Source organism: Ciconia boyciana, chromosome 5 (assembly GCF_034638445.1).
Source record: "Ciconia boyciana chromosome 5, ASM3463844v1, whole genome shotgun sequence".
Classification (NCBI taxonomy): Eukaryota; Metazoa; Chordata; class Aves; order Ciconiiformes; family Ciconiidae; genus Ciconia; species Ciconia boyciana.
This window is the reverse complement of record NC_132938.1, coordinates 317,682-338,923: the sequence shown is the minus strand read 5'-3', so window position 1 is coordinate 338,923 and position 21,242 is coordinate 317,682. Positions and strand designations below refer to the sequence as shown.

The 21,242-nt window shown below is 76.9% G+C and overlaps 4 protein-coding genes across 9 annotated transcripts in view; 3 read left to right on the top strand and 1 right to left on the bottom strand.

Moving 5' to 3' along the window:
• Positions 1-911: 911 nt before the first annotated feature.
• Positions 912-7,506, top strand: LOC140651948 (drebrin-like). Its single transcript, XM_072862118.1, is given in 17 exon segments — positions 912-1,073; positions 2,887-2,939; positions 3,038-3,150; positions 3,258-3,332; positions 3,827-3,967; positions 4,146-4,223; positions 4,422-4,573; positions 4,921-4,975; positions 5,054-5,128; positions 5,252-5,372; positions 5,518-5,702; positions 5,885-6,016; positions 6,116-6,222; positions 6,224-6,477; positions 6,583-6,692; positions 6,938-6,995; positions 7,085-7,506. Coding segments are annotated over 17 exon segments (1,893 nt in total). The 5' UTR covers positions 912-987; the 3' UTR covers positions 7,183-7,506.
• A 63-nt stretch (positions 7,507-7,569) lies between these two features.
• Positions 7,570-21,242, bottom strand: part of RTKN (rhotekin) — a 21,754-nt gene continuing 8,081 nt past the window's right edge. The window contains exons 1-13 of one of the 6 annotated variants that reach the window (XM_072862107.1): positions 16,369-16,481; positions 16,092-16,184; positions 12,062-12,261; positions 11,901-11,962; positions 11,705-11,758; positions 11,524-11,641; positions 11,107-11,331; positions 10,947-11,041; positions 10,491-10,597; positions 9,948-10,079; positions 9,718-9,883; positions 9,199-9,303; positions 7,570-8,335 (exon numbers count right to left, since the gene is read on the bottom strand). In XM_072862107.1, the coding sequence (XP_072718208.1) occupies positions 7,983-8,335; positions 9,199-9,303; positions 9,718-9,883; positions 9,948-10,079; positions 10,491-10,597; positions 10,947-11,041; positions 11,107-11,331; positions 11,524-11,641; positions 11,705-11,758; positions 11,901-11,962; positions 12,062-12,261; positions 16,092-16,145 (1,671 nt within the window). In that variant the 5' untranslated portion in view covers positions 16,146-16,184; positions 16,369-16,481 and the 3' untranslated portion in view covers positions 7,570-7,982. Of the gene's footprint in view, positions 8,336-8,814; positions 8,928-9,198; positions 9,304-9,717; positions 9,884-9,947; positions 10,080-10,490; positions 10,598-10,946; positions 11,042-11,106; positions 11,332-11,523; positions 11,642-11,704; positions 11,759-11,900; positions 11,963-12,061; positions 12,262-13,937; positions 14,078-16,091; positions 16,310-16,368; positions 16,482-21,242 lie in introns of those variants that run through there. The other 5 variants (XM_072862104.1, XM_072862106.1, XM_072862103.1 and 2 more) reach the window with 5 other exon arrangements.
• On the top strand, positions 16,726-18,749 carry INO80B (INO80 complex subunit B). Its single transcript, XM_072862116.1, has 5 exons — positions 16,726-16,889; positions 16,996-17,182; positions 17,314-17,432; positions 17,780-17,961; positions 18,203-18,749. The coding sequence occupies exons 1-5, from the start codon at positions 16,844-16,846 to the stop codon at positions 18,665-18,667; spliced, it is 999 nt and encodes a 332-aa protein (XP_072718217.1). The 5' UTR covers positions 16,726-16,843; the 3' UTR covers positions 18,668-18,749.
• On the top strand, positions 19,648-21,155 carry WBP1 (WW domain binding protein 1). Its single transcript, XM_072862117.1, has 4 exons — positions 19,648-19,716; positions 19,854-19,956; positions 20,067-20,228; positions 20,352-21,155. The coding sequence occupies exons 1-4, from the start codon at positions 19,648-19,650 to the stop codon at positions 21,005-21,007; spliced, it is 990 nt and encodes a 329-aa protein (XP_072718218.1). The 3' UTR covers positions 21,008-21,155.

The window sequence follows — 21,242 nt, the reverse complement described above, 5'->3', positions numbered from 1 at the left end:
GGCCGTGGCGGCTCGGTGGCCGCAGCAGATGGGTGCCCTTGCCTAGGGGGGGGCCCGGGGCATGTGGGGCCTGGCCCTGGGCTGGGGGGGTCCCTGGGCCCAAGGCCTCATTTTCCAGCCGCCGCAGCGAATATTTTCTCTCTCTGGGGCTTTGGGGTTTGGAGGCCGCGGTGACCAAATAAGGGAACGGGCCGAGCACGGCTCCGCCGGGACGGGGCAGCTGGCGCCCGACGGGGCACGGGGACGGGGGACGGGACCCCCCACGCCAGCCCCTGCCCGGCGGAGCATCCTGCACCCCGGCTTGCCCACACGGCCCTGCCTGCACAGCTGGGCAGCGCAGCCTGCCCGCAGTCCGGCGCGCCCTTCCCCTGGGACCCGCGCAGCACCCACGTCCCGGTGCAGGATCCCGGCACAGCACCCACGACCCACCGGGACCCTGGGACCTGCACCCACGTCCCAGTGGGACCCTGCCCAGCACCCACGTCCCGGTCTGGGACCCACTTCCCAGTGCAGGATCCTGGCACAGCACCCATGTCCCGGTGTGGGACCCTGCCCAGCACCCATATCCCAGTCTGGGACCCACTCCCCAGTGCAGGACCCCGCACAGCACCCATGTCCCGGTGTGGGACCCCGCACAGCACCCGTGTCCCGGTGTGGGACCCTGCCCAGCACCCACGTCCCAGCACAGGACCCTGCGCAGCACCCGTGTCTCGGTGAGGGACTCCGCACAGCACCCACGTCCCGGTGGGACCCCACACAGCACCCACGTCCCGGTGGGACCCAGCGCGTCCAGCGCCCGGTGTCCCCGGTTGCTCCCCCGCGGGCCCCGGCCCCGGCCGCGCCCCGCGTCCCCCCCGCGCCCGCCCCGCCCGCCCGGCGCCGCCGCCGCCCCCGCCCCGCCCGGTGCCGCCCGGTCCCGCCCGTGGGCGGCGGGGCGGGGGCGGGGCGGGCGCAGGGGCCGCGGGGCTGCGGGGCGGCGGGCGCGGGATGGCGGCCCCGGGGCTGGAGCGGCACCGGCTGGCGCTGCTGGCGGCCAAGGAGGACGTGGGCAACCCCCGGGCCGGGACCAACTGGTGAGGCCGGGGACGGCGCCGGCACCGGGCAGCGGGCGGCGGGCACCGGGCAGCGGGCACCGGGCAGCGGCGCAGCGGGGCGCGGGCGGGGGGGGGTCCGAGCCGCACCGGGCAGCGGCACCGGGACGGGGGCGGCCCGGGGCGCACCGGGGTCCCGGGCGGGACGCGGGGGGCCGGGGCGCGGGGACGGGCCCGCGGTCCCGGGGCTGAGCCCCGCCCGCCGAGCCGCGCTGGGAACCGGGCGCCCGCTCCGGCCCGGCCCCGCCCGGTCCCCCCGCCGCCGGGCTGGGAGCGGCGCCGGGGCCCGGGGCACGGCGCGGGGGGGCGGCCGGGAACCCGGCACCGGCTCCCGCTGCGGCGCCCGGGGGGGCCGGGGCCGGGGAAGGCGCCGGGGGCACCCGCGGGTGCCCGGGCGGTCGGGGGGCCCTGCCCGGCTGCGCCCCCGCCCTCCGCCGCGGGGGAGGGGGGGGGAAGCGGGGTCCCGCCTGCCCCCGGGGGTCCCCGGCCCCCACCGGGCCGGGCGCCCGTCCCGGGACGGTGCCGCGGGCGCGGGGCTGGAGCCGGCTTCCCCCCGCAACCCCGCGCCGCAGCCTGGGCCGCCGTGGCCTCGCCTCGCCGGGCCGACATCGCCGGCAGGGCCCCGGGCGGGCGACGGCGGCGGCGTGGGGGGCGACGGCACCGGAGCGGCACCGGCACCGGCACCCGCGGCCGCCCCTCGCCTCGCCGCCCCGCAGCGGCACGCTCGGCTGGGCCGCGAGGCCGCCGGCCGCCCGGGCGCTGGCCTCTGCCCCCCGAGCCGCTGTGCCGGCCCGCAGGCCGCGGTGTCGGAGCGCGGCTGGCCCAGCTCCAGCGCCCGTTCCCGCTGCCGGCCAGGCCTGCCGCGTGCAGCCGGTGTGTCCTGCCCCGGCGTGCCGTGCCGTGCCGTGCCGTGCCGTGCCGTGCCCCGGCGTGCCAGCGCCGCGCCGCGCCGCGATACGCCCTGCCGAGCCCTGCCGTGCCCTGCCACGCCACGCCGTGCCACGCTGTACGTGTGCTCCCGGAGCCGTGCCGTGCCGTGTCCCGGCCGGCGCGGAGCGCGGCGTGCCGCCACATGCGTCTGTAATCGGAGCCATGCGGAGACAAAGAGGCAGCAGCGCCGGCGGGGAACGCCCGGCCAGGGCCTCTGCCAGGGAGGGGTCCCCGGCCCCAGAGCCCCCCCCGGCCCCGGGCAGGGGGTCCCGGCACAGCCGGGGGGGGGCCGGGGCTGCTTCCCCCTCTGGGCAGGCAGGGGGAGGACGGGGGCCAGCGGGTCGGGGTCTGCCCGGCCGATGGCAGGGGTCCCGGGCACCGTGTGCGGTGCCAGCGCGGTGCTGGGCGACGCCAGCATCGCCCGGAGGGGCTTGGGCCGGGGGCAGCCCCGGGGGGGGGGGGCCGTGCCGCTGCGACGCTTCCCGCTGCCCCATTGTCCCCGGGGCGGATGCTGCCTGCGGCACTTCCACGAATTCAGCCCGGGGCAGACGGCACGGGGGGGGCATGGGGGGTGTCCCCGGGCCGGCAGGTCCCCAGGCTGCCTCCCCCCGCCCCCCCCCGGGGCAGCTCCCGGCTCCCTCCCCTGGGAGAGCCGCCGCCACCGGCCCCGCTGCCCCGCGGGGGGGGCACCCACCGGCCGGCGCTGCCCGGAGCGGGTCAGTGGCCACCGCCTGCTGCAGCCGTGGACGTCCCGGTGGCCATGCTGCCTGCCACGGGTGACCTTGTGGGGACGAGGGCAGCTGCCCGTGCTGCTCCGCTGACCCCCCAACCCTGACCCCCCCCCCCCCTCCGCCTCCCGCCCCAGGGCCATCTTTGCCTACGAGAAGCACCATGACCTCAAGCTCCTGGACTCCGGAGGTAACAGGGGAGCCACGCTGAAGAGGGGGTGCCGGGGCGGGGGGGTGTCCCACTGCACCCACCACCACCCCCCCCCGACCACCCCCCTCCTTGCACAGCCGGGGGTCCGGATGAGCTGGCCGGGAAATTCTCCACCACCAGCATCATGTACGGGCTGTGCCGCATCCAAGACCCCAGCACCGGCGCTCACCGCATCGTCCTCATCAGCTGGGTGAGTGCAGGGCTTGGTTGGGGGGGGGACGGGACGACGACACCCTGCTCCCGGGGGACAGGGACGTGGCACGGGGTGCCAGCCTAAGCAGTGCGTGCCGGTGCCAGGTCGGGGAGAAGGCGCCCGAGTCCCAGCGTGAGGCGTGTGCCGGGCACCTGCCCGCCATCAGAGCTTTCTTCAGGGTGAGTTTATGGGGGGCACGGGACACAGTCCCCAGCCCCGGCACTGTGTCCCGTGCCCCCCGCGTGTGTCCCCCCCCGTCCCGGCCAGCCCCGACCTTTGCTTGCTGCGCTGGGTGCATTCCTGGCTCTGCTGACTCAGACGCCGCCGTTCCCAGTTCCCAGCCTTGGCCGACGAGCCGGGGTTGCGGTTGGGCTCCCTGCCCCCCCCTTCCCCGCGCCAGATCCTGCCCCCCCCCCCCGACCCCCTTCTGCTCCCATATCCCAGCCCCTGGAGATCCAGCTGGGTCCTATATCTGGATCTGCCCCCCCCCCCCATCTGGATCCAGCCCCACATCTGGAGCCGGCGAGCGCGTGCAAGGGAATGGTGCCAGGATTCCCCCGGGGAGGCTGCAAATCCATCCCGGGAGGGGGGGAGCGGAGCATTGGGGGGGGGGGCTATGGGTGCTCGGGACGGGACGGGTGGGGGGGATGACGCCGTCCCGTCTCGGCGGCAGGAGGCCAGCGTGGTGCTGAGCGCCCGCCGCGCCGAGGAGGTGACGCAGGAGGGGCTGAGCCGAGCGCTGGCACAGCTGGCCCCCGCCGCCGCACCCCCCCTCGCCAGGAGGGTGCCCCCCCCAGACGCCCAGGAGCTGGTGGTGAGTCCGGGGGGGTGGGGGGGGTCCCCAGTGCGGGACGTGCCCGCGGCCAGGAGGGCACCCGGCGGGGCGATGGGGCTCTCGCCCGCCCTTCCCCGGTGCCCTCCTGGGGGTCCCTGGCTGGGGGGCGGGGGGGCCCCGGGGGTCCTGCCCTGAGACCCCAGCTCGGTCCCCGCAGGGCACCAACTACCGCAAGACCAACCCGGCGCTGGAGATCCGCCGGACCAAGCGGGATTCCTTCTGGGCCCAGGCCGAGGTGAGGGGCGGGTGGGCATGGGTGCTGGGTGCACCCCCGATGACACACACCCCCCACCCCGGGCATCCCCGGCACCGGGGTCACGGCTGCTGGCTCAGGCCGTGGGGGTGCCGGGGGCTGAGCCCGCTGGGGGTCCCGGTGCCGAGCCCTGTGCCGAGGCCGGCGAGGGTCCCGGCGCTGAGCGCGGTGCGTCCGCAGCGCGAGGAGGAGCAGCGCAAGGAGGAGGAGCGGCGGCGGGCGCTGGAGGAGCGCAAGCGCTGGGAGCGGGAGCGGATGGAGGAGGAGAGGCGGGAGGCGGCCGAGCGCGAGCTCCGCTTCAGGGAGAAGGAGCGGATGATCGAGGAGCAGCGGTGAGGGCGGGGGCATGGGACGGCCCCTGAGCCCGGCACCGGTGCCCACGGTGGCACCCACAGCGGCACCCACAGCCCCCTGCACCCCACAGAGCCCCCAGCCCCACTGGCGCTCTCGCCGCGGGTTCCCGCGGTGGGACCCGCGGTGCCCCCAGCCCCATGGGGTCTCCCACCGTGGACACCCACCGTGGGACCCCCAGCCCCCTGCACCCCCGGCTTCCCCGTCCCCGTGCCCCCCATCCCACGTGGCTCCGAGCACAGAGACCCCCAGCAGCACCCAGAGGCTCCTGCGCCCCACGGCTGCTCCCCCCCCCCCCCGAGCCCCCCTGACGCTCCCTGCCCCGCAGGAAGGAGCAGGCGCGGCTGGAGGCGGAGGAGCGGAGGAAGGAGAAGGCGCGATGGGTGAGCGGGGCGGCTGGGCTGGGGGGCCGGGGGGCCGGGGGCCAGGGGCTGCCCGCCCGTCCGTCCCTGTCCCCACAGGAGCAGCAGCAGCGGGAGCACGAGGAGGCCATGCGGGACCGCGGCCGGCGCAGCGAGTCCATCGAGAAGGCGGCCGTGAGTGCCGGGGACGAGCACCCCGTCCTGTGCCGCGTGGCCGTGCCGTGGGGCCGCGTGGCCGTGCCGCGGGGTCGCGTGGCTGTGCCGCGGCCTCGCTGACGGGTCTCTGGGTGTCGGCAGGAGGCGGCCGTCCTCGTCTCCCAGCGCTCGCAGAACCCGCGGGATTTCTTCCGGCAGCGGGAGCGCTCGGGGTCCACCTCCGGCACCCTACTGCCTGCCCCCGCTCTCGGCACCAGGCCCGGTAGGTGCCCCCACGGCGGGGGGGGTGATGCCGGGTCCGGGCGCGCGGGCGCTGCCCATCGGGGGGCACGGGGCAGCGGTGGGGGTCGCTGCCCGTGGGGGGGCAGGCAGGGCCGGCTGCTGACCCCCCCCCCCTTGTGCCCCAGGTGCCCGGCGGCCGTTCCTGCGGTACCAGCGCAGCCTGACGGAGTCGGCCTTCATCTTCCGCCGGCCGGACCCCCCGCCCTCGCCTGGACCCCTCCACCCCGGGGCATTTAGGGCTGTGCCCCCCCAGCCCGTGTCGGCCCCAGCCCCCTCCCCACCAGCCCCACAGGGAGGGGGACCCCTCCCTGTGCCCCCACCGGGACTCCCACGGGGGGAGGGGCCCCTCCCTGTGCCACTCTGGGGGGCCCCCCAGCCCCATGGGGACAGGGACCCCTCAACATGCCCCCACCGGGACCCCCGCCAGCCCCACGGGGAGGGGGACCCCTCCCTGTGCCACTCTGGGGAGCCCCCCCAGCCCAGCCCGGGCAGGGCCCCCATGCCACCAGCCCCCCAGGGACAAGGTCCCCTCCCTGTGCCGGCATGGGGACCCCCCCCAGCCCGGTGGGGGCAGGGGCCCCCCCTCTGGCCAGCCCCATAGGGACGGCCCCCACCCCTCCCTCTGCCACCTGGGGCCCCCCAGCCCGGCGGGGACAGGGACAGGGACAGGGGCAGGGTCCCCCCTGCCGCGCCTCGGCCAGGGCCCGGGCCCCTGCCCCCCAGTCCCCCGGGACGGGGTGCCCCCTGCCCCCCGGGTCGGGGTCCCCTGACAGCACTTGTGGGGCAGAGCCCCTGCCCCCCGCAGCACTCCTGGGCTGGGGTCCCCCAGCAGCCCCCTGGCGGCCCCCCGGGCACCGAGGAGGCTGTGACCCCCCAGGACGAGGACGGGCCCCCGGACTCCTACCCCCTCCCCAGCCCCCCGGCATGGGGGTCCCCGGGGCTGCTGGTGGGGCCGGGCGAGGGGGTCCCGAGCCCCCGGGGGGGGTCCCCCCTGCCCGGGCTGGTGCCTGCCCCGATGCCCCAGGCCGGGACCCCCCCGCGCAGCCCCAGCCCCCCCCGCCTGGCAGCCCAGGGACCGCAGCCAGGTGGGTGGCCGGGACCCCCGCGTGGGGCTGGGGGGGTCCCGCACCCCAGCCCCCTGCCCAGGCGCCGGGGCTGCCGTGGGGCTCAGCCTGCCCCTCTCCCCATAGGGCCTGTGGGGCAGGAGCCGGCCCGGGGTGACTCGGGGCACAACAGCATCGGGGGCCACGAGCGGGGGGGCTGGCCACCCCCCTGGGAGCGGGACCCCCCCCCGGGAGAGGTACGGTGGGGCTGGGGGCCATGGTTGGGAGGGGGCAGGCGGGGGACAAGACTGGGGGGCTGGTCCTGGGGGTCAGGATGGGGCTGGGGGTGGGACAGGACTGGGGACTGATGGGGGGGGGGGCCGGACGGGGCCGGAGGCAGGGGCAGGGCTGGGCTGGGCGAGGGGGCCGGGGGGTCCCCTGGGCGGGGGGCTGGGCACGGCTGGGGGTCGTGGGGACCCCTCAGGGCCCCCCCATCTTGCAGAGGGACGAGCCCGGCGACAGCATCCTCCTGCCACAGCCCCTGTACAAGGCCAAGCCAGGTACCCCGAACCCCCACCCCGTACCCCCGGCCCCCCGCCGGGCTCAGCCCCCAACCCTCTCTCTGCCCCCCAACCCTCTCTCTGCCCAGGCTTCGCCCTGCTGCTGGCCCGCGACGCCCCCACCCGCCGCTGCCCGGGGGCACCAGCCCCCCGCGGAGGACGAGGACCTCTCCCCCACGCCGTGTAGCCGGGGCCGGCAGCCCCCGAGGGGGGCATCCGTGTGGCACCTCGGTTGCCGGTCCTGTCCCCCCGACACCCCTGCCCCACGCACCGCAGACCCTTCCCACACCCCCCAACACACCACCCCCCGGCTCGCCCCCATCCCCCTCCCCTCCCCCATCTGCACCCCAATAGCAGCTTTGGGAGGGAGCCGGTGCCCCAGCCCCCGCCACACCGGTGGTGGCACGGGGTGGGGGGGGGGGACACGGACCCCCACCCCAGGGAGGCCAGGCCGGGCAGAGGGACACCCCCCCCCATCAGACACAGCGGCTGTTAAATAAATTTTAATGCATATTAATGAGGTGGCAGCTCTGGGTCCCTGGCCGGGGGGCCAGGGCTGGTCCCTGCCGGGGGCGCTGCCCCCCGGGAAGGGCGGTGGGGGGCCCGGGGTTAGAGGTGAGGGAAAGCAGAGCTGGGGGGTCCCTGCGCACCCCCTGGGTTAGACCCACACCCACGGTACCTGGGGGTCTGCCCTGAGCACCCACCCCGGGGGGGACCCCAGTACCCACCTTGCAATGAGGGGGGGGGTGTCAGCCCCCAGCACCCACCCTGGGGGGGGGAACAGCCCCCCCTGCCCCCCACTCCCCCGGCGCAGGGCGGCAGAAATTCCAGTTTCTCCCCAAGAAAAGAAGCTGGGAGCCCTCGGCCCCCCCCGCCCCCCCCAGGGCAGGAGCCCCTGCGGTGTCACCGCTCCACGGCCGCCCTGGGGGCTGGAGGGTGGGGGTCGTGTCCCCCCCCGCCCCCCCGGGGTCCTGCAGGTCCCCAGGCTCAGACCCGGGACTGGAGGGGGCCGTGGGGCGCGGGGGGGCCGTGCTCCGTGTCCGGGCTGCTGCTGCCGCTGCTGGAGGAGCTGGAGCCGGGGGGCGAGGGGCGCGGGGGGGCTGCCCGCCGGGCCCCCCGCCCCTTCAGGGTGCTGAGCTTGGCGTCGAGGGAGAGGGTGCGGGGGCGGCCCCAGGCGCGGTGGGGGGGGGGGCTGGGGCTGCCCGTCCGGCCGGAGCGGGGGGCGCGGGGGGGGGGACCCTCGAAGAGGGAGAGCCACGGGGGGGTCCCCGGCGCCTGGCCCCCCGCCCGCCGCGTCAGGATGTCCGTTACCGCCTCGATGTCATCGGCCGGATCAATAGCTGTGGGGGAGAGCGGGGGTCAGCCGGCCGCCCCGGACCCCCAACTGCTCCCGCGCCGTGGGGCAGGACCGGCCAACGCCAGCACGGGGCGGCTGGGGCAGAGAGGTGCCCCACGGCCGGGGGGCCGGGACGTGTCCCGCGGCCGCGACGTGCACCGGAGCCGGGGCAGCCGGGACGTGCCCCCCGGCCACGACGTACGCCGGAGCCAGGGCGGCCGGGACATGCCCCGCAGCCGGCGTAGCCGGGACACGCTCCGTGGCCGGGGTGGCTGGCGTGTGCCCCGTGGCCGGGACGTGCACCGGAGCCGGGGCAGCTGGGCCACGTCCTGTGGCCAGGGTGGCCGGGCCGTGTCCCGCGGCTGCGACGAGCACCGGAGCCGGGGCGGCCGGGACGCGCCCCATGGCCAGGGCAGCCAGGACGTGCCCTGTGGGGGGGCCACCCCCACAGCTGTCCCAGCGGTGTCACCGGCCCCCCGCCCGTCACCTGTCGCTGTAATAGGAGGAGAGCAGAGCCCGGATCTCCGCCGAGACGGCGTTATCCTGCAGCAGGAGCCCTTCGCAGGCGGAGGGGGGCACGGCTGGGCCAGGCAGGGCTGGAGCCGCCGGAGACGGGGGGGACAGAGAAGGCGGGGGGACAGAGAAGGCGGGGACACACACAGAGAGATGGGGGGACAGAGGGCAGCGGTGGGGGGGGACAGAGGAAGGTGGGGGGGACAGAGGAAGGTGGGGGGAACAACGGGGCGGCGAGAGAACAGCGGCGTTAGGGAGGTGCCGGGGCGGCGAGGACGGGGCCGCCCGGCAGCAGGTTAGCGGAGAGCAGAGAGGAGGGAGACAGAGGCAGAGCCCCCCGGCCCCGGCACTCACCCATCTCGTGGTAGAGCGAGCCTTGCCGGGGCAGCATGGCGGGCGGCCGGCGCGGCGGCGGCACCTCGATCCTCATCAGCTCGTCACAGCACTGCTTCCACTGGCCTGGGGACGCAGGGGTCAGCACCACCGGGATGGGGTCCCACCGGGATGGGGTCGCACCAGGTTGGGGGTCCCGCCAGGTTGGGGGTCCCATCGGGATGGGGTCCCTCCGGGATGGGGGTCCCACCCGGATGGGGGTCCCACCGGGATGGGGGTCCCACCAGGATGGGGTCCCTCCGGGATGGGGTCCCTCCGGGATGGGGGTCCTGCTGGGATGGGGTCCCGCCGGGATGGGGTCCCTCCGGGATGGGGTCCCACCAGGATGGGGGTCCCACCAGGATGGGGGTCCCGCCGGGATGGGGTCCCTCCGGGATGGGGGTGCCGCCAGGTTGGGGGTCCCGCCGGGATGGGGTCCCTCCGGGATGGGGTCCCTCCGGGATGGGGGTCCCGCCGGGATGGGGTCCCGCCCGCACTCACTCATGTCGTAGAAGTGCTGCCAGAACGCCTCCATCCATCGCTGCGCCTCAGCCCGGCTCTCGGCCAGCAGCGTGTGGGTCACCTCCTCGCCGCCGTAGCGGTTGGTGACGGCCATGCCGTGGGGCTGCCCGTGCCCCTCCCGCTCCGCTGCCCGGATGCGGGTCTCCTGCAGCAGCAGCCGTCAGCCCCCGCAGTCCCCGCAGCCCCCACAGCCCCCACCCCAGCCGTACCTTGTTGACGGCGATGGTGAGGGCCGGCTCCAGCCCGGCTTCAGCCTCGCCGGGGTCGTGGTAGCAGAGGAGGTCGGTGCCGCGCAGGACGCAGTACAGACGGGCCCCGCTCCGCGCCTCGGCCCCCGGCTGCTGCCCGCGGAGCTGGCACCGTCAGCGCGGCGGGCACCGGCAGGCACCGTGCCGCCCCGGCCCCCCGGGGTCATTCCCAGCCCTGCTGGGACCCCCAGCCCCACCGCACCCCGTCCCCTCCCCAGCACAGGGACCCCCCGGTCTCCATCCCCACCGCAGCCCAGAGCCCCCCGGCAGGGACTGCCGAGAGCCAGCGGGCTCGTGCCACCACCGTCCCCGTCCCTGTCCCCATCCCGTCCCCATCCCGTCCCCATCCCATCCCAGTCCCGTCCCCATCCCGTCCCCGTCCCATCCCATCCCAGTCCCGTCCCTGTCCCCATCCCGTCCCCATTCCATCCCAGTCCCTGTCCCCATCCCGTCCCCATCCCATCCCAGCATCCCAGTCCCGTCCCCGTCCCCGTCCCCGCTCACCTGCAGCCGGAGGAAGCCGCTCGTCGCCGGGGCGGCCATGCAGCGGGGCTGGGCAGCCAGCCGGCAGCACATGCTGCCGTAGAGGGGCAGCCAGAAGGAGCTCTCCTCTGGGGGGGGACGCTCGCCTGGGGCACCCGGGCACGAACCCCCACCCACACCCCCCTACCCGCTCCCTGCCCTGCCGGCACCCCAGACCCCTCTCCCCCACCCCCGGCAGGGCTGACACCCCCCCCGCCACGCCAAGCCCCCAGACCCCCCGTCCCGTCCCGCCCCGCCGGGGCCCCCAGACCCATCTCCCCGCCCCGCCAAACCAGCCGGGACCCCAGACCCCTCTCTCTCCTCCCCCCTCGGTCCCCTGACCCCCTCTCCCCCAGCCCCACCAGGGCCTCGTGCCTTTCTCCTCCCCCCCGTCCCAGACCCCTCTCCCCGCTGCGCCGCGCCGCGCCGCACGCTCACCGTTGCTGGCGATGGCGAGGTCGTGGGTGCGGAAGCCGTCCTGCACCTCGGCCAGGGAGAGGACGGCGTGCGCCAGCAGGTGGAACTTGGGGCCCCTGGGGGGACGGCGGGTGAGAGCAGCGGGGACGGGGGGGGACCCGGGGGACGCGGGGGTACTCACGGCACGCTGGGGGCCGGCAGCAGGAGGGGGCCGGTGCCCCCGTTACCCGGGGGGCTGCCGGGGCCCCCGTCCATGGCGGCGCGCACCCGCTTGCCGGCGGAGCGTCCCAGGGAGGTGCTGAGGCGGGTGGCCAGCTTCCTGGGGGTGCTGCCCTGCGCCGCGCCCCCCGCCAGCCCCGCGCTGTACAGCTCCACCTTCAGCTCGAAGTCGGGCCCGGCCTCGGAGCTGGGGGGATGGGGGGGGGGGGCACGGGATGAGTGGGGCGGCCACGGTGGGGACACGCTCCTCCCCGCCCGCCCTGGGACCCTCTGTGCCGCCCCGCGGCCACCGCCCGGCCCGGGGGTCCCTGGCAGGGGGGAGGCAGAGGGGAGGGCAGGGGTCCCCCCGGGGTGCACCCGCTCCCGGCGCGGTGCTCACAAGAGGACGGCGCTCTCGAAGCAGATGTCGGTGAGGGTCCGGTCCACCAGCACCATGGGGGTGTCGTGGATCTCCGCCCCGAGCTGCAGCAGGCAGAAGACGGCGCAGCGGTGCAGCTCTGGGGGGAGTCAGGGTGGCGGGGGGCCGGGGGCCGCGCTGCCCCCCCCGCACCCCCACTCACCTCCCTTGTTCCTGAAGTACTCCGTGTCCTTCCACATCAGCGGGATGCGCAGGTCTGGTTGGGGGGGGGGGGGGAGGCGGGCGGTGAGGGGGGGCCGAGCCCCCCGGGGACAGCCCCGTGGGGACACCCGAGGCTCCCCCCGCCAGTCCCCGCCACGGTCCTCCCCGGGAGGGGGCCCGCAGGGACCCCCCCGTACCTGAGACGCAGACGGTGCCCCGGCAGGGCAAGCGCTCGTCCGCGGGTCCGGCATCCGAGGGGCTGCGGGGGGGAGAGGGGAAGCGGTCGGGGGGGAGGAGCGGTGATGGCCGCCCCGGCGGCCCCCCCCGCCCCGCCGTGCCCCCCTCCCCGGGTGCTCACCGCCTGGCCGTCCGCCGCAGCACCTGCGCCTCCTTCCTGCGCTGCAGCTCGGCCATGTAGGCCAGGACGCGGCTGTTGCAGACCAGGAGGCTCTTGGCGGCCTCGAGCGCCTGCTCCCGCCGGCTGCACGCGGCCAGCAGCTTGCAGGCCCCCTCCCGCAGCCGCAGCTCCCGCTCCATCTTCCGCTGGATCTCCGTGTCCTGGGGGGCACGGCCACGGGGCTGCGGGGGCTGCGGGGGCTGGGGGGGCGGGGGGGTCCCTCCCCGCCGTCGGCGGCTCCGGACCGCGGCCGCCCACGTTCCCCGCGCGGCCACCCCCAGGTCTGAGCAGCTGGGGGGGGGGGGGGGGCCGTCACGCACCCCGGAGGGTCCCAGCCGTGCACATGTGCCGGGGGGTCCCAGCTGCACACGTACGGGGGTCCCAGCCATGCACACGGGCTGGGGGGTCCCAGCCATGCACCCCCGGCCCAGCCCAGCTCGGGGTGCCCAGCACGGGGGGGGACACACACACACCAGCTGCCACGCAGCTCCGCTCCCCCCCGCGCGGCCCAGTCCCCGTGGCCACCTCTGTCACCCCCACCCCAACCCGGCCTTCGCTGCAGCCGCCAAATAAACACCCTGCCCCCCCGGGGCCGCTGGCTCCTCGGGGTCTCCCTCCCGGGCCCCCCACGGCCGCCCACCGGGGTCCTCTGTCCCCCCGCCCCGGAACAGCCCCCAGCCCTGGGGGCTGCAGCCCCACCGCCCCCCCAAGAGCCACCGCCCCAACCCAGCCCACAGGGCAGTCGTGCTCCCCACCGAGACGGCGTGCACCCCACGGGGAGCCACGCACCCCACAGATCTGCCACGTGCCCCACGGATACACCATGTGCCCCGCGGGGGAACGCCGTGCCCCACGGATACCCCGTGCATCCCACGGATACGCCACGCGCCCCACGGATACATCACGTACGCCACGAGGAATCATTCACCCCCCAGACACATCGTGTACCCCATAGGGGAACCACGCGCCCCACAGATACACCATGCACCCCACGACTGTGCCATGCGCCCCACAAATACATCACGTACCCCACGGAGGAACGACGCCCCACGGATACACCACGCACCCCACGGATGTGCCACGCATCCCCCAGGTGTGCCGCGCACCCCACAGATACATCACGTGCCCCACGGCTGAGCCACGCACCCCACGGATACGTCGTGTACCCCGTGGGGGAACCACACACCCCACAGCTACAGCGTGCACCCCACAGACGTGCTGCGCACCCCACATATACACCGGGTACCCCACGGGGGAACCAGGTGCCCCACAGATACATTGTGCGCCCCACGGATGTGCCCCGTGGGGGAACCACACACCCCACAGAGACATCGCGTACCCCACGGGGAACCGCGCGCCCCACGGGTACGTCACGCACCCCACAGATGTGCCACGCGCCCCACGGACATGCCACACTCCCCAAGGCCCACGGACACCCCCAGCGGGGGGCACACACCGAGCAGCCCCCCCACACACCCCCCGGACCCCCAACTCACTGCCGGTACCGGTTGCTGCTCCATGCCGGTACCGGCTGCTGCCTGCACCCCCCGGGCCCCCTGCCCGTGGAGCCGCAGTGACGTCACCGCCTGCTATAAATAACCCCGAGCAGCGGGCGGGGGGGGGGGGGGGGGCGGCAGCAACCGGGAACTCGCCCCCCCGGACCACCCCCGTCCTCCCGGGGGACCCCCGGTGCGACACGGGGGATGCTCCCCCCAGGAGGTGGATCGGTGGGGAGCGCTCTCCACCTCCCTGCGACCCCCGGGACCCCCCGGGACCCCCTGACCTGGGTTCCTCGGGGTGCGGGGGGGGGTCCCGGGGGGGTCCCCCCAGTCCCTACCTGGAGGCTGATGGCGATCTGCCGGATGTAGAGCATGTTGAGGTCTTCCAGGATCCGCAGCTTCTCCTGCATCTGAAGGCGTTGCCCCCTCCCCGCCACCTCCATCGGGGCCACCGGGACCCCCCCGGTTATTCTGGGGGCTGGGGGGCTGGGGGTGGGGGGGTCCCGCACCCACCCCGGCTCCCCACCCGTGGACCCCACCGCATCCAGCGCCGTCGGGACTCGGGTCTCTCTGCCCCCCGGCTGCGGAGAGAAAAGGGCCCTTTCATCGCCCCCACCCCGGGCCGGCTGCCCCCCCCGGGCTCCCCCCTCCCGCCGGGTACCGGCCGCCCCTCCCGCCGAACAACCGGACACTGTGCGGGAAAGGGCAGCGGGGGCGGCTGGGGGAGGGGACGAGGGGTGCGGGGGTGGGGGTGGGACAGGACGGGGCGCAGGGGACGGGGGAAGGGGTGCAGGGGAGGGCAGGGTTCGGGGTGCAGGGGAGGGGTGCAGGGAGGACGGGGCGGGGGTTTGGGGTGCAGAGGAGGGGCGCAGGGGACAGGAGAAGGGGGCGGGGGACAAGAGGGGGTGCGGGGAGGGGACAAGGGGTGCAGGGGAGGGGGTGCACGGAGAGGACGGGGTGCAGGGGAGGGGGTGCACGGACGGGACAAGGGGTGCGGGGTTGGTGGGGGGCACAGGACGGGGTGCCCCGGGGACCGGGAGGGGGAACGGATCGGGGTGCGGGGAGGGACGGAGCACCGGCCCCGGCGGAGGGGGAGGGGGAGCGGGGGACGGGGTCCCGGTAGGGACCCCGTCCCCCCGCTCCCCCGCTCCCCCACCTCCGCCGGGGCCGGTGCCGGCCGCCGCCCCTACCGGCCCCGGTGGGCGCAGCAGCGCGAGCCCCCGGTACCTTCCGCCGCTCCCGCTCCGCTGCTCCGCCGCGGCGCGCACAGGAAGGCGGCGGCCGCCCGCCCCCGGCCCGCCCCCCCCCCGCCACGGCCATTCCTCCGCCGGCTCCGCTCACAGGGGCCGCCCCCGCCCGCCCCCACCCACGGCGGCTCCGGGATACCGGGGCGGGGAGGGGAACACCCCCAGTGCAACGGGACACCTCCCCCCCAGTGCACCGGACCCCCCGCCACGTGCAGAGGGTACCGGGAGAACCGGGACCCCCTGAATGCACCGGGACCCCCTCCGAGTGCACCGGGACCCCCCGTACGTGCACCGGGACGCTACGACCACCGTCTGCAGCTGGAACCGGGGGAACGGGGACCCCCCCGAATGCACCGGGACCCCCCCCCCGAGTGCACGGGACCCCCCCGCCATGTGCAGAGGGTACCAGGGGAAGCGGGACCCCCCGAGTGCACCGGGACCCCAACCCCGTTGCATCGGGACCCCCCCTACGTGCACCGGGACCCCTCCACCGCTGTCTCCAGCTGGAACCGGGGGAACCGGGACCTCCCCGAGTGCACCGGGACCCCCCGAGTGCACCGGCACACTGCGACCACTGTGCAGCTGGAACCGGGGTAACCGGGACCCCCTACGTGCACTGGGACACTTCGACCACTGCCTGCAGCTGGAACCAGGGGAACCGGGACCCCCGCCGAGTGCACCGGGACCCCCCCGTGCCACCTGCCTGGCAGGGCCGGGGCGAGGGTCCCGCTCCCACGGCCCCGATCTCCCCCCCCACGTCCTGGAGCCCCCAGGACCCCGCAGACCCCGAGGGGCCCCGCACGGATCCAGCCCTCGCGCGGTGCCAGCGCACACCGTGCCACGCTGGGCCCCAGCCCCGCCAGGATCCCACCGCGGCCCCCGGCGCCCCGCCAGCCCCCGGTACCGGGGCCCCGGCCGGCCCCCCCGGGCAGCAGCAGGAGCCGTGGGGTGCCGGGGCTGTGGTCCCGCCGCACCGGCCTGGCACGCTGCCGGTGGCGAGGGCGGCTACGCCGGGGGCACGGGCGCTTCCCGCTCTGCCGGGGCGAGAACCGGCTGGCGTGGCGGGAAATCCCGGCTGGGCCGGTGGCGGCCGGTGCTGCCGGCGGGACGGGCAGGACGGGCGGGACGGGCGGGACGAGGGCGGCGGGTGCCAGGAGCAAGGGGGAGCGGCCGCCGGCACCCTGCCCGCCCGCCTGCGTGTCCTGGGTGCCGGTGCTAGCGGCGACGGCGGCGGTGATGCCGTACCTGCGCGGAGTCGGCCAGGAGGCTGAGCCGGCAGCGGCCGCGGCGGATCTCCATCTCCAGCGCCGAGCCACGGGCCACGGTCACCCGGCTCCGCTGGTTGCGACAGAACATCGTGCCGGTGCCGGTACCGGTGCTCGGCCGCGGAACGCTCCGGCTCCCACCGGACGTTTCCTGGGCTCCGAGCCTGGAGCAAACCCCTCCCTGGCACGGAGGCGGGACGCACCGGGGGGGGGGACACCACACACACCGGGACACACCGATCCCGGCTGCCACCCACCCGCGTGGCTGCCAAACGTCCCGGGGAGCGCCGGGGTGACCGGTGGGAGCCGTAGCGAGGCCGGAGCTGGTGGCGGGGCCGGTAACGGGTGGCGCCTGGCACGGGCAGGACAATGGCCCGAGTCAGTGCAGGCAGCTGCGGGGACGGGGGGCTGCGTGGGGGTGTGTGGGGGTGGGGGGTGGGGGTGTGGGGGCGTGCACGTGCTAATTCACGCGGGGCCGCAGCCTGCAGAGCAGTGCCACACCGCCGTGCCACGCGTTGCCCGGGCGGAAACCGGCGCCGCGGGCCCAAAGGGCCCGCGGCGCCGGTTTCCGCCCGGGCAGCGCTCCCCCTTGCCCACTTCAAAGATGGCGGCAGCAGCGCCACCCACCCCGCAGCCCGCCCGCCCTGGCTGTGTGCCCCCGCGCCGGGCGGAAGTGGGTCCGCGCGGAATTGGTTCCCCCACACGGCGGGACAACAGCACCGGCAGCACCGGATGAGCAAGGCCTGGCGGCGCGGCAGGATGGAGGGCGGCGAGCACGGTGAGGGGCCCGGGCCGGGCTTGGGGGCCGGGGTCGGGGTAGCCCGGGACTCGCAGCTGGGCCCCGGGCCGGGCTGACGGCTGTGTGTCCCCCCCACACCCCGCAGGGGACGAGGCCGAGGCGGGCGGCGGGCACGGCTCCCACAAGAAGAAGCACAAGAAGCACAAGAAGAAGCACAAGAAGAAGCACCACCACGAGGCGGCGGGGCCGCCCCCCGCCCCGGCCCCCGACCTGCGCAAGCCGCAGCTGAAGCTCAAGATCAAGCTGGGGGGCCAGGTCCTGGGCACCAAGAGGTGAGGGGGGGGGGCCCGGCCGGTCTCGTCCCCCGCCCCACAGGCACCGGGGGCCTCGCCTGGACGCGCGTCCCCGCGCCCCGGTTGGCCCGGCCCGGCCTCACCGGCTGCCCCGCGCTCTCTCCCCGCAGCGTGCCGACCTTCACGGTGGTCCCCGAGGGGCCGCGCTCGCCCTCCCCGCTGATGGTGGTGGACGAGGAGGAGGAGGCCACGGAGGGGGTGCCCATCGAGCAGTACCGGGCCTGGCTGGGTGAGCGCTGGGGGCGGCGGCAGCCACGCAGGGAGCAGCGCCGGGACAGGGGGGGGCGGTTGGCTGCAGGGGAGGGCGGTGGGGAGCCTCGCGGGGCCGGGGCGGGAGGGGGAGCCTGCGGGGATGCCCGGCCCCCTCTCAGCGGGCTGCGGGTGCAGCCGTGCCCCCCACGCCGGGGCAGGCTGGGAGCGCCCGGTGCCCCGCGGAGGGCAGGGACGGTTCCCGCGGCCTGGCCCCGCTGCCCGGCGCGGCGTGAGTCGCCCCATCACGGCTTCAGGGGCGGCCGGACCCCGGGATGGGGTGACCCCTCCCCCCGGTGACTCTTCTCCCCCCGCTGCCCGGCCCAGACGAGGACAGCAACCTGGACCCCTCGCCCCTGCCGGACCTGGACTCGGAGAGCTGCTTTCCCGCCCGTGAGGAGGAGGAGGAGGAGGAAGAGCGCTGGCTCGACGCCCTGGAGAAGGGCGAGCTGGACGACAACGGGGAGCTCAAGAAGGAGGTGGACGAGTCCCTGCTGACGGCCCGACAGGTGAGGGGGGCGGGGGGGGGCCACGGAGCCGCCCGGGGCAGGGCTGAGGGGTGCAGCCCGGCCTGCCGGGGCCGTGGGGCTGGCGGCCGCGGGACCGGGCGGGCTCTGCTCCCCCCTCGGGTGAGGTGGGGTGCCGCAGAGCCCCCCCTTCCCCAAACTGTCGGGGGGCCGGGTCGGAGCCCTCGGAGGGGCAGGGAGGGCCCTGGCCGGGGTCATGACGGTGCCGCCCGTGCCCCTGCAGAAAGCCCTCCTGCACAAGCAGCAGAGCCAGCCGCTGCTGGAGCTGCCCATGGGCTACAAGGCGAAGGAGCTGACGGAGGAGATGCTGGTGAAGCGGGAGGAGCGGGCCCGCAAGCGGCGCCTGCAGGCGGCCAAGAAGGCGGAGGAGAACAAGAACCAGACCATCGAGCGCCTGACCAAGACCAACAAGGCCAAGGTGAAGACGCTGCGGGAGCGCAAGGCCAAGCAGGCCCCCTGCCCCGTCGTCCACTACTGCAACGCCACCGACCGCATCACCGTCTCCTTCCCGGCGGGCATGGCCCTGCCGCTGCTGCCCGCCCCGGCCCCCGCCGTGCCCCCGCCCGTCCTCTGCGGCGTCGCCGGCTGCTCCAACCACAAGCGCTACTCCTGCTCCCGCACCGGCGTGCCGCTCTGCAGCCTGGCCTGCTACAGGAGGAACCTCCAGCTGCAGGAGGCCGCGGCCTAGGCCGGGGGGGGCCCGGCCCCTCGGCGACGGACAGAGGGGGCTGGGGCTGTGGGGCGGCCCCGGTGGGGACTGAGAGGGGGTCCTGGGGCTGGGGGGGGGGGTCCCGGGGCTGGTCCTGCGGTGGTGCCACTGCCCGGTGCCGTGGAGCTGATTAAAGGCTGCTGATGAAGGAGCCGTGTGTGGGTCCACCGGGGCTGGGGGACAGCCCGCCCCCCGGGAGCGCTATGGGACAGTCTGCCCCCCCCCCCCGGGAGCGTTGTGGTACAGCCCGCTCCCCCCCCCCCCCCGGTGTGTTATGGTACAGCCCGGCCCGGCCCGGCCATCCCGGGGCCGGGCCACCGGGAAGCGCCCTAGGGCAGCGCCCATTGGCTGGGTCCCTTGCCCGGCAGAGAGCGGCGGCGCTGGTTGGTTGGTGTCTGCGTCAATCACGCTCCACGCCGTTCCTGCGCCGCGCGTTGGCCAGGCTCTCCCGAACGCCCGCCCCGGGGGCGGGTCCCGGCCGGCCAGGGGCGGCTGCGCCCGCCCGCCGGGCGCGGGGCTCGGCCGCCGTTGGCGGGCGCCCCCGTCAGTCAGGGCCGGGGGGCGGGGCTCCGCCTCCGGTTGGTGGCGGCGGCCGCCAATCCCGGCGGGGGCGGGGCTCGGTCCCTTTGTCTCTGTTGTTGGGCGTGAGGCGCGGGCAGACGGCGCCCGATTGGCGGCGGCAGGGCGGCGGCGGCGGCGCCGATTGGCGGGCGGCGGCGAGGCGGCGGCGGATTGGGCGGCGGCGGCGGCAGGGGGGGCGGGAGCTTCGGCCCGGGCGTGATGGCGGCGGCGGAGGCTGCGGCCCGGGCGGCGGCGGCGGCCCGGGCGGCCGGGATGGCGGCGGCGGCGGCGGCGGCGGGGCAGCGGCTGCTGCTGCGGGCGGCGGGGGCCGGGGCCGGGGCCGGGGCGGCCGAGCGGGCGGAGCCGGCGCGGGGCCGCGGCGGGCTGTAGGCAGCGCCATGGAGCGGCCCGGGAGCGGCGGCGCCGAGGGGGCCTGGGCCGCGCTGCTGGGCCGGCAGCACCAGCAGGTACGGCCGGGGCCGGGGCGGGAACGCGGGCCCCCCTCCGCCGGGCCGGGGCCTGGGGCCGGGGCCGGGGCCAGGGGCCGGGGCCGGGGCGGCAGCCCCCGTCCCGGGCCGCGGTGACGGCGCGGCTGTGCCCGCAGGCCCGGGAGTACTGCCCGGGGGTGAACAACCAGCCCTACGTGTGCGAGACCGGGCACTGCTGCGGGGAGACCGGCTGCTGCACCTACTACTACGAGCTGTGGTGTGAGTGCGGCGGGGGGCTCGGCGGGCGGGGGGCTGCGGCCTCGCCCCCCCCCCTCCCTCCGTGGGAGGGGGGCTTCGAGGGGAGGGTGACCCCGCTCTGCTCCCCGCAGGGTTCTGGCTCCTCTGGACCATCCTCATCCTCTTCAGCTGCTGCTGCGCCTACCGGCACCGCCGGGCCAAGCTGCGCCTGCAGCAGCAGCAGCGGCAGCGGGAGATCAACCTCATCGCCTACCACGGTGCCTGCAACTACCCCGCCTCCATGATGGACCTCAGTGAGTGAGGGGCCCCCTGTGTGTGCGTCCCCCCGGCCCCACGCTCCAGGCCGATCCCCTCCGGGGACAGGGCCGGGGGGCCGCCCTGACCCCTCCCGTGTCTGTGTCGTCCCCCCCCCGCAGGGATGCTGGCTTCCTTCAAGCTGCCTGCCTACGAGGAGGTGGCCCACCGCCCCAGCACGCCGCCGCCACCCTACAGTGCCATCCTGGCCCAGCTGGGCGGGCCCCGCAGCCGCCTGGGCTCCAGCAGCCTCACCCTCTCGCCCAGCTCGGAGAACTACACCAGCTGCTCCTGCGAGTCGAGCTGCGCCACCTCCCCCAGCAGCACCTCGCTCTCGGTGCAGGTGACGGACGAGACGGAGCGCAGCCGCGCCAGCACGCCCAGCGAGGAGGGCGGCACCAGCAGCACCGGCACCGGCGCCAGCCGGGAGCTGCCCCCCGAGGAGGCGCCGGCCCGCGAGGCCCCGCACAAGCACGCCCTCTTCTCCTCCACCGTGGACTTCTTCGAGGCCGACTGCCACCCCTGCTCCGACATCGAGGAGGGCGAGGAGGAGGAGGGCGGCGCGGCCGGGGAGGAAGGCGGCGGCGGCGAGCATTTCCGGCACCGGCGCCTGACGGGGGACTCGGGCATCGAGGTGGGGCGCTGCCAGGAGGAGGAGGAGGGCGAGGGCGAGGGCACCCACCTCCTGGGCAAGGCCGGCCCCGCGCCCCCGCCCCACTGCGGGCTGCCGGGCCAGGGGGGTGGCGAGGGGCCGGGCTCGCCCGCTCTCCCCGTCTGAGCCCGCGCCCGCCGGCCGAGGCCCTGCCCTGCCCGCACCCCTGCCCGCGGCCGGGCCGGTGGCGGTGCCCAGGGCCCTGCCGTCCCGGCCCCCTCTGCCCCCCGCCCTCGGAGCAGCCGTGGGGGGCGCGGTGGGTGCGACACCCCCCCCCCCCCCCCCCCTTGCTCGGAGGGTGCCAGGGGCTCGGGGCAGCGTCCCCGGGGTCTGGACTCTCGCCGCGGAGCCCCCGGGGGCC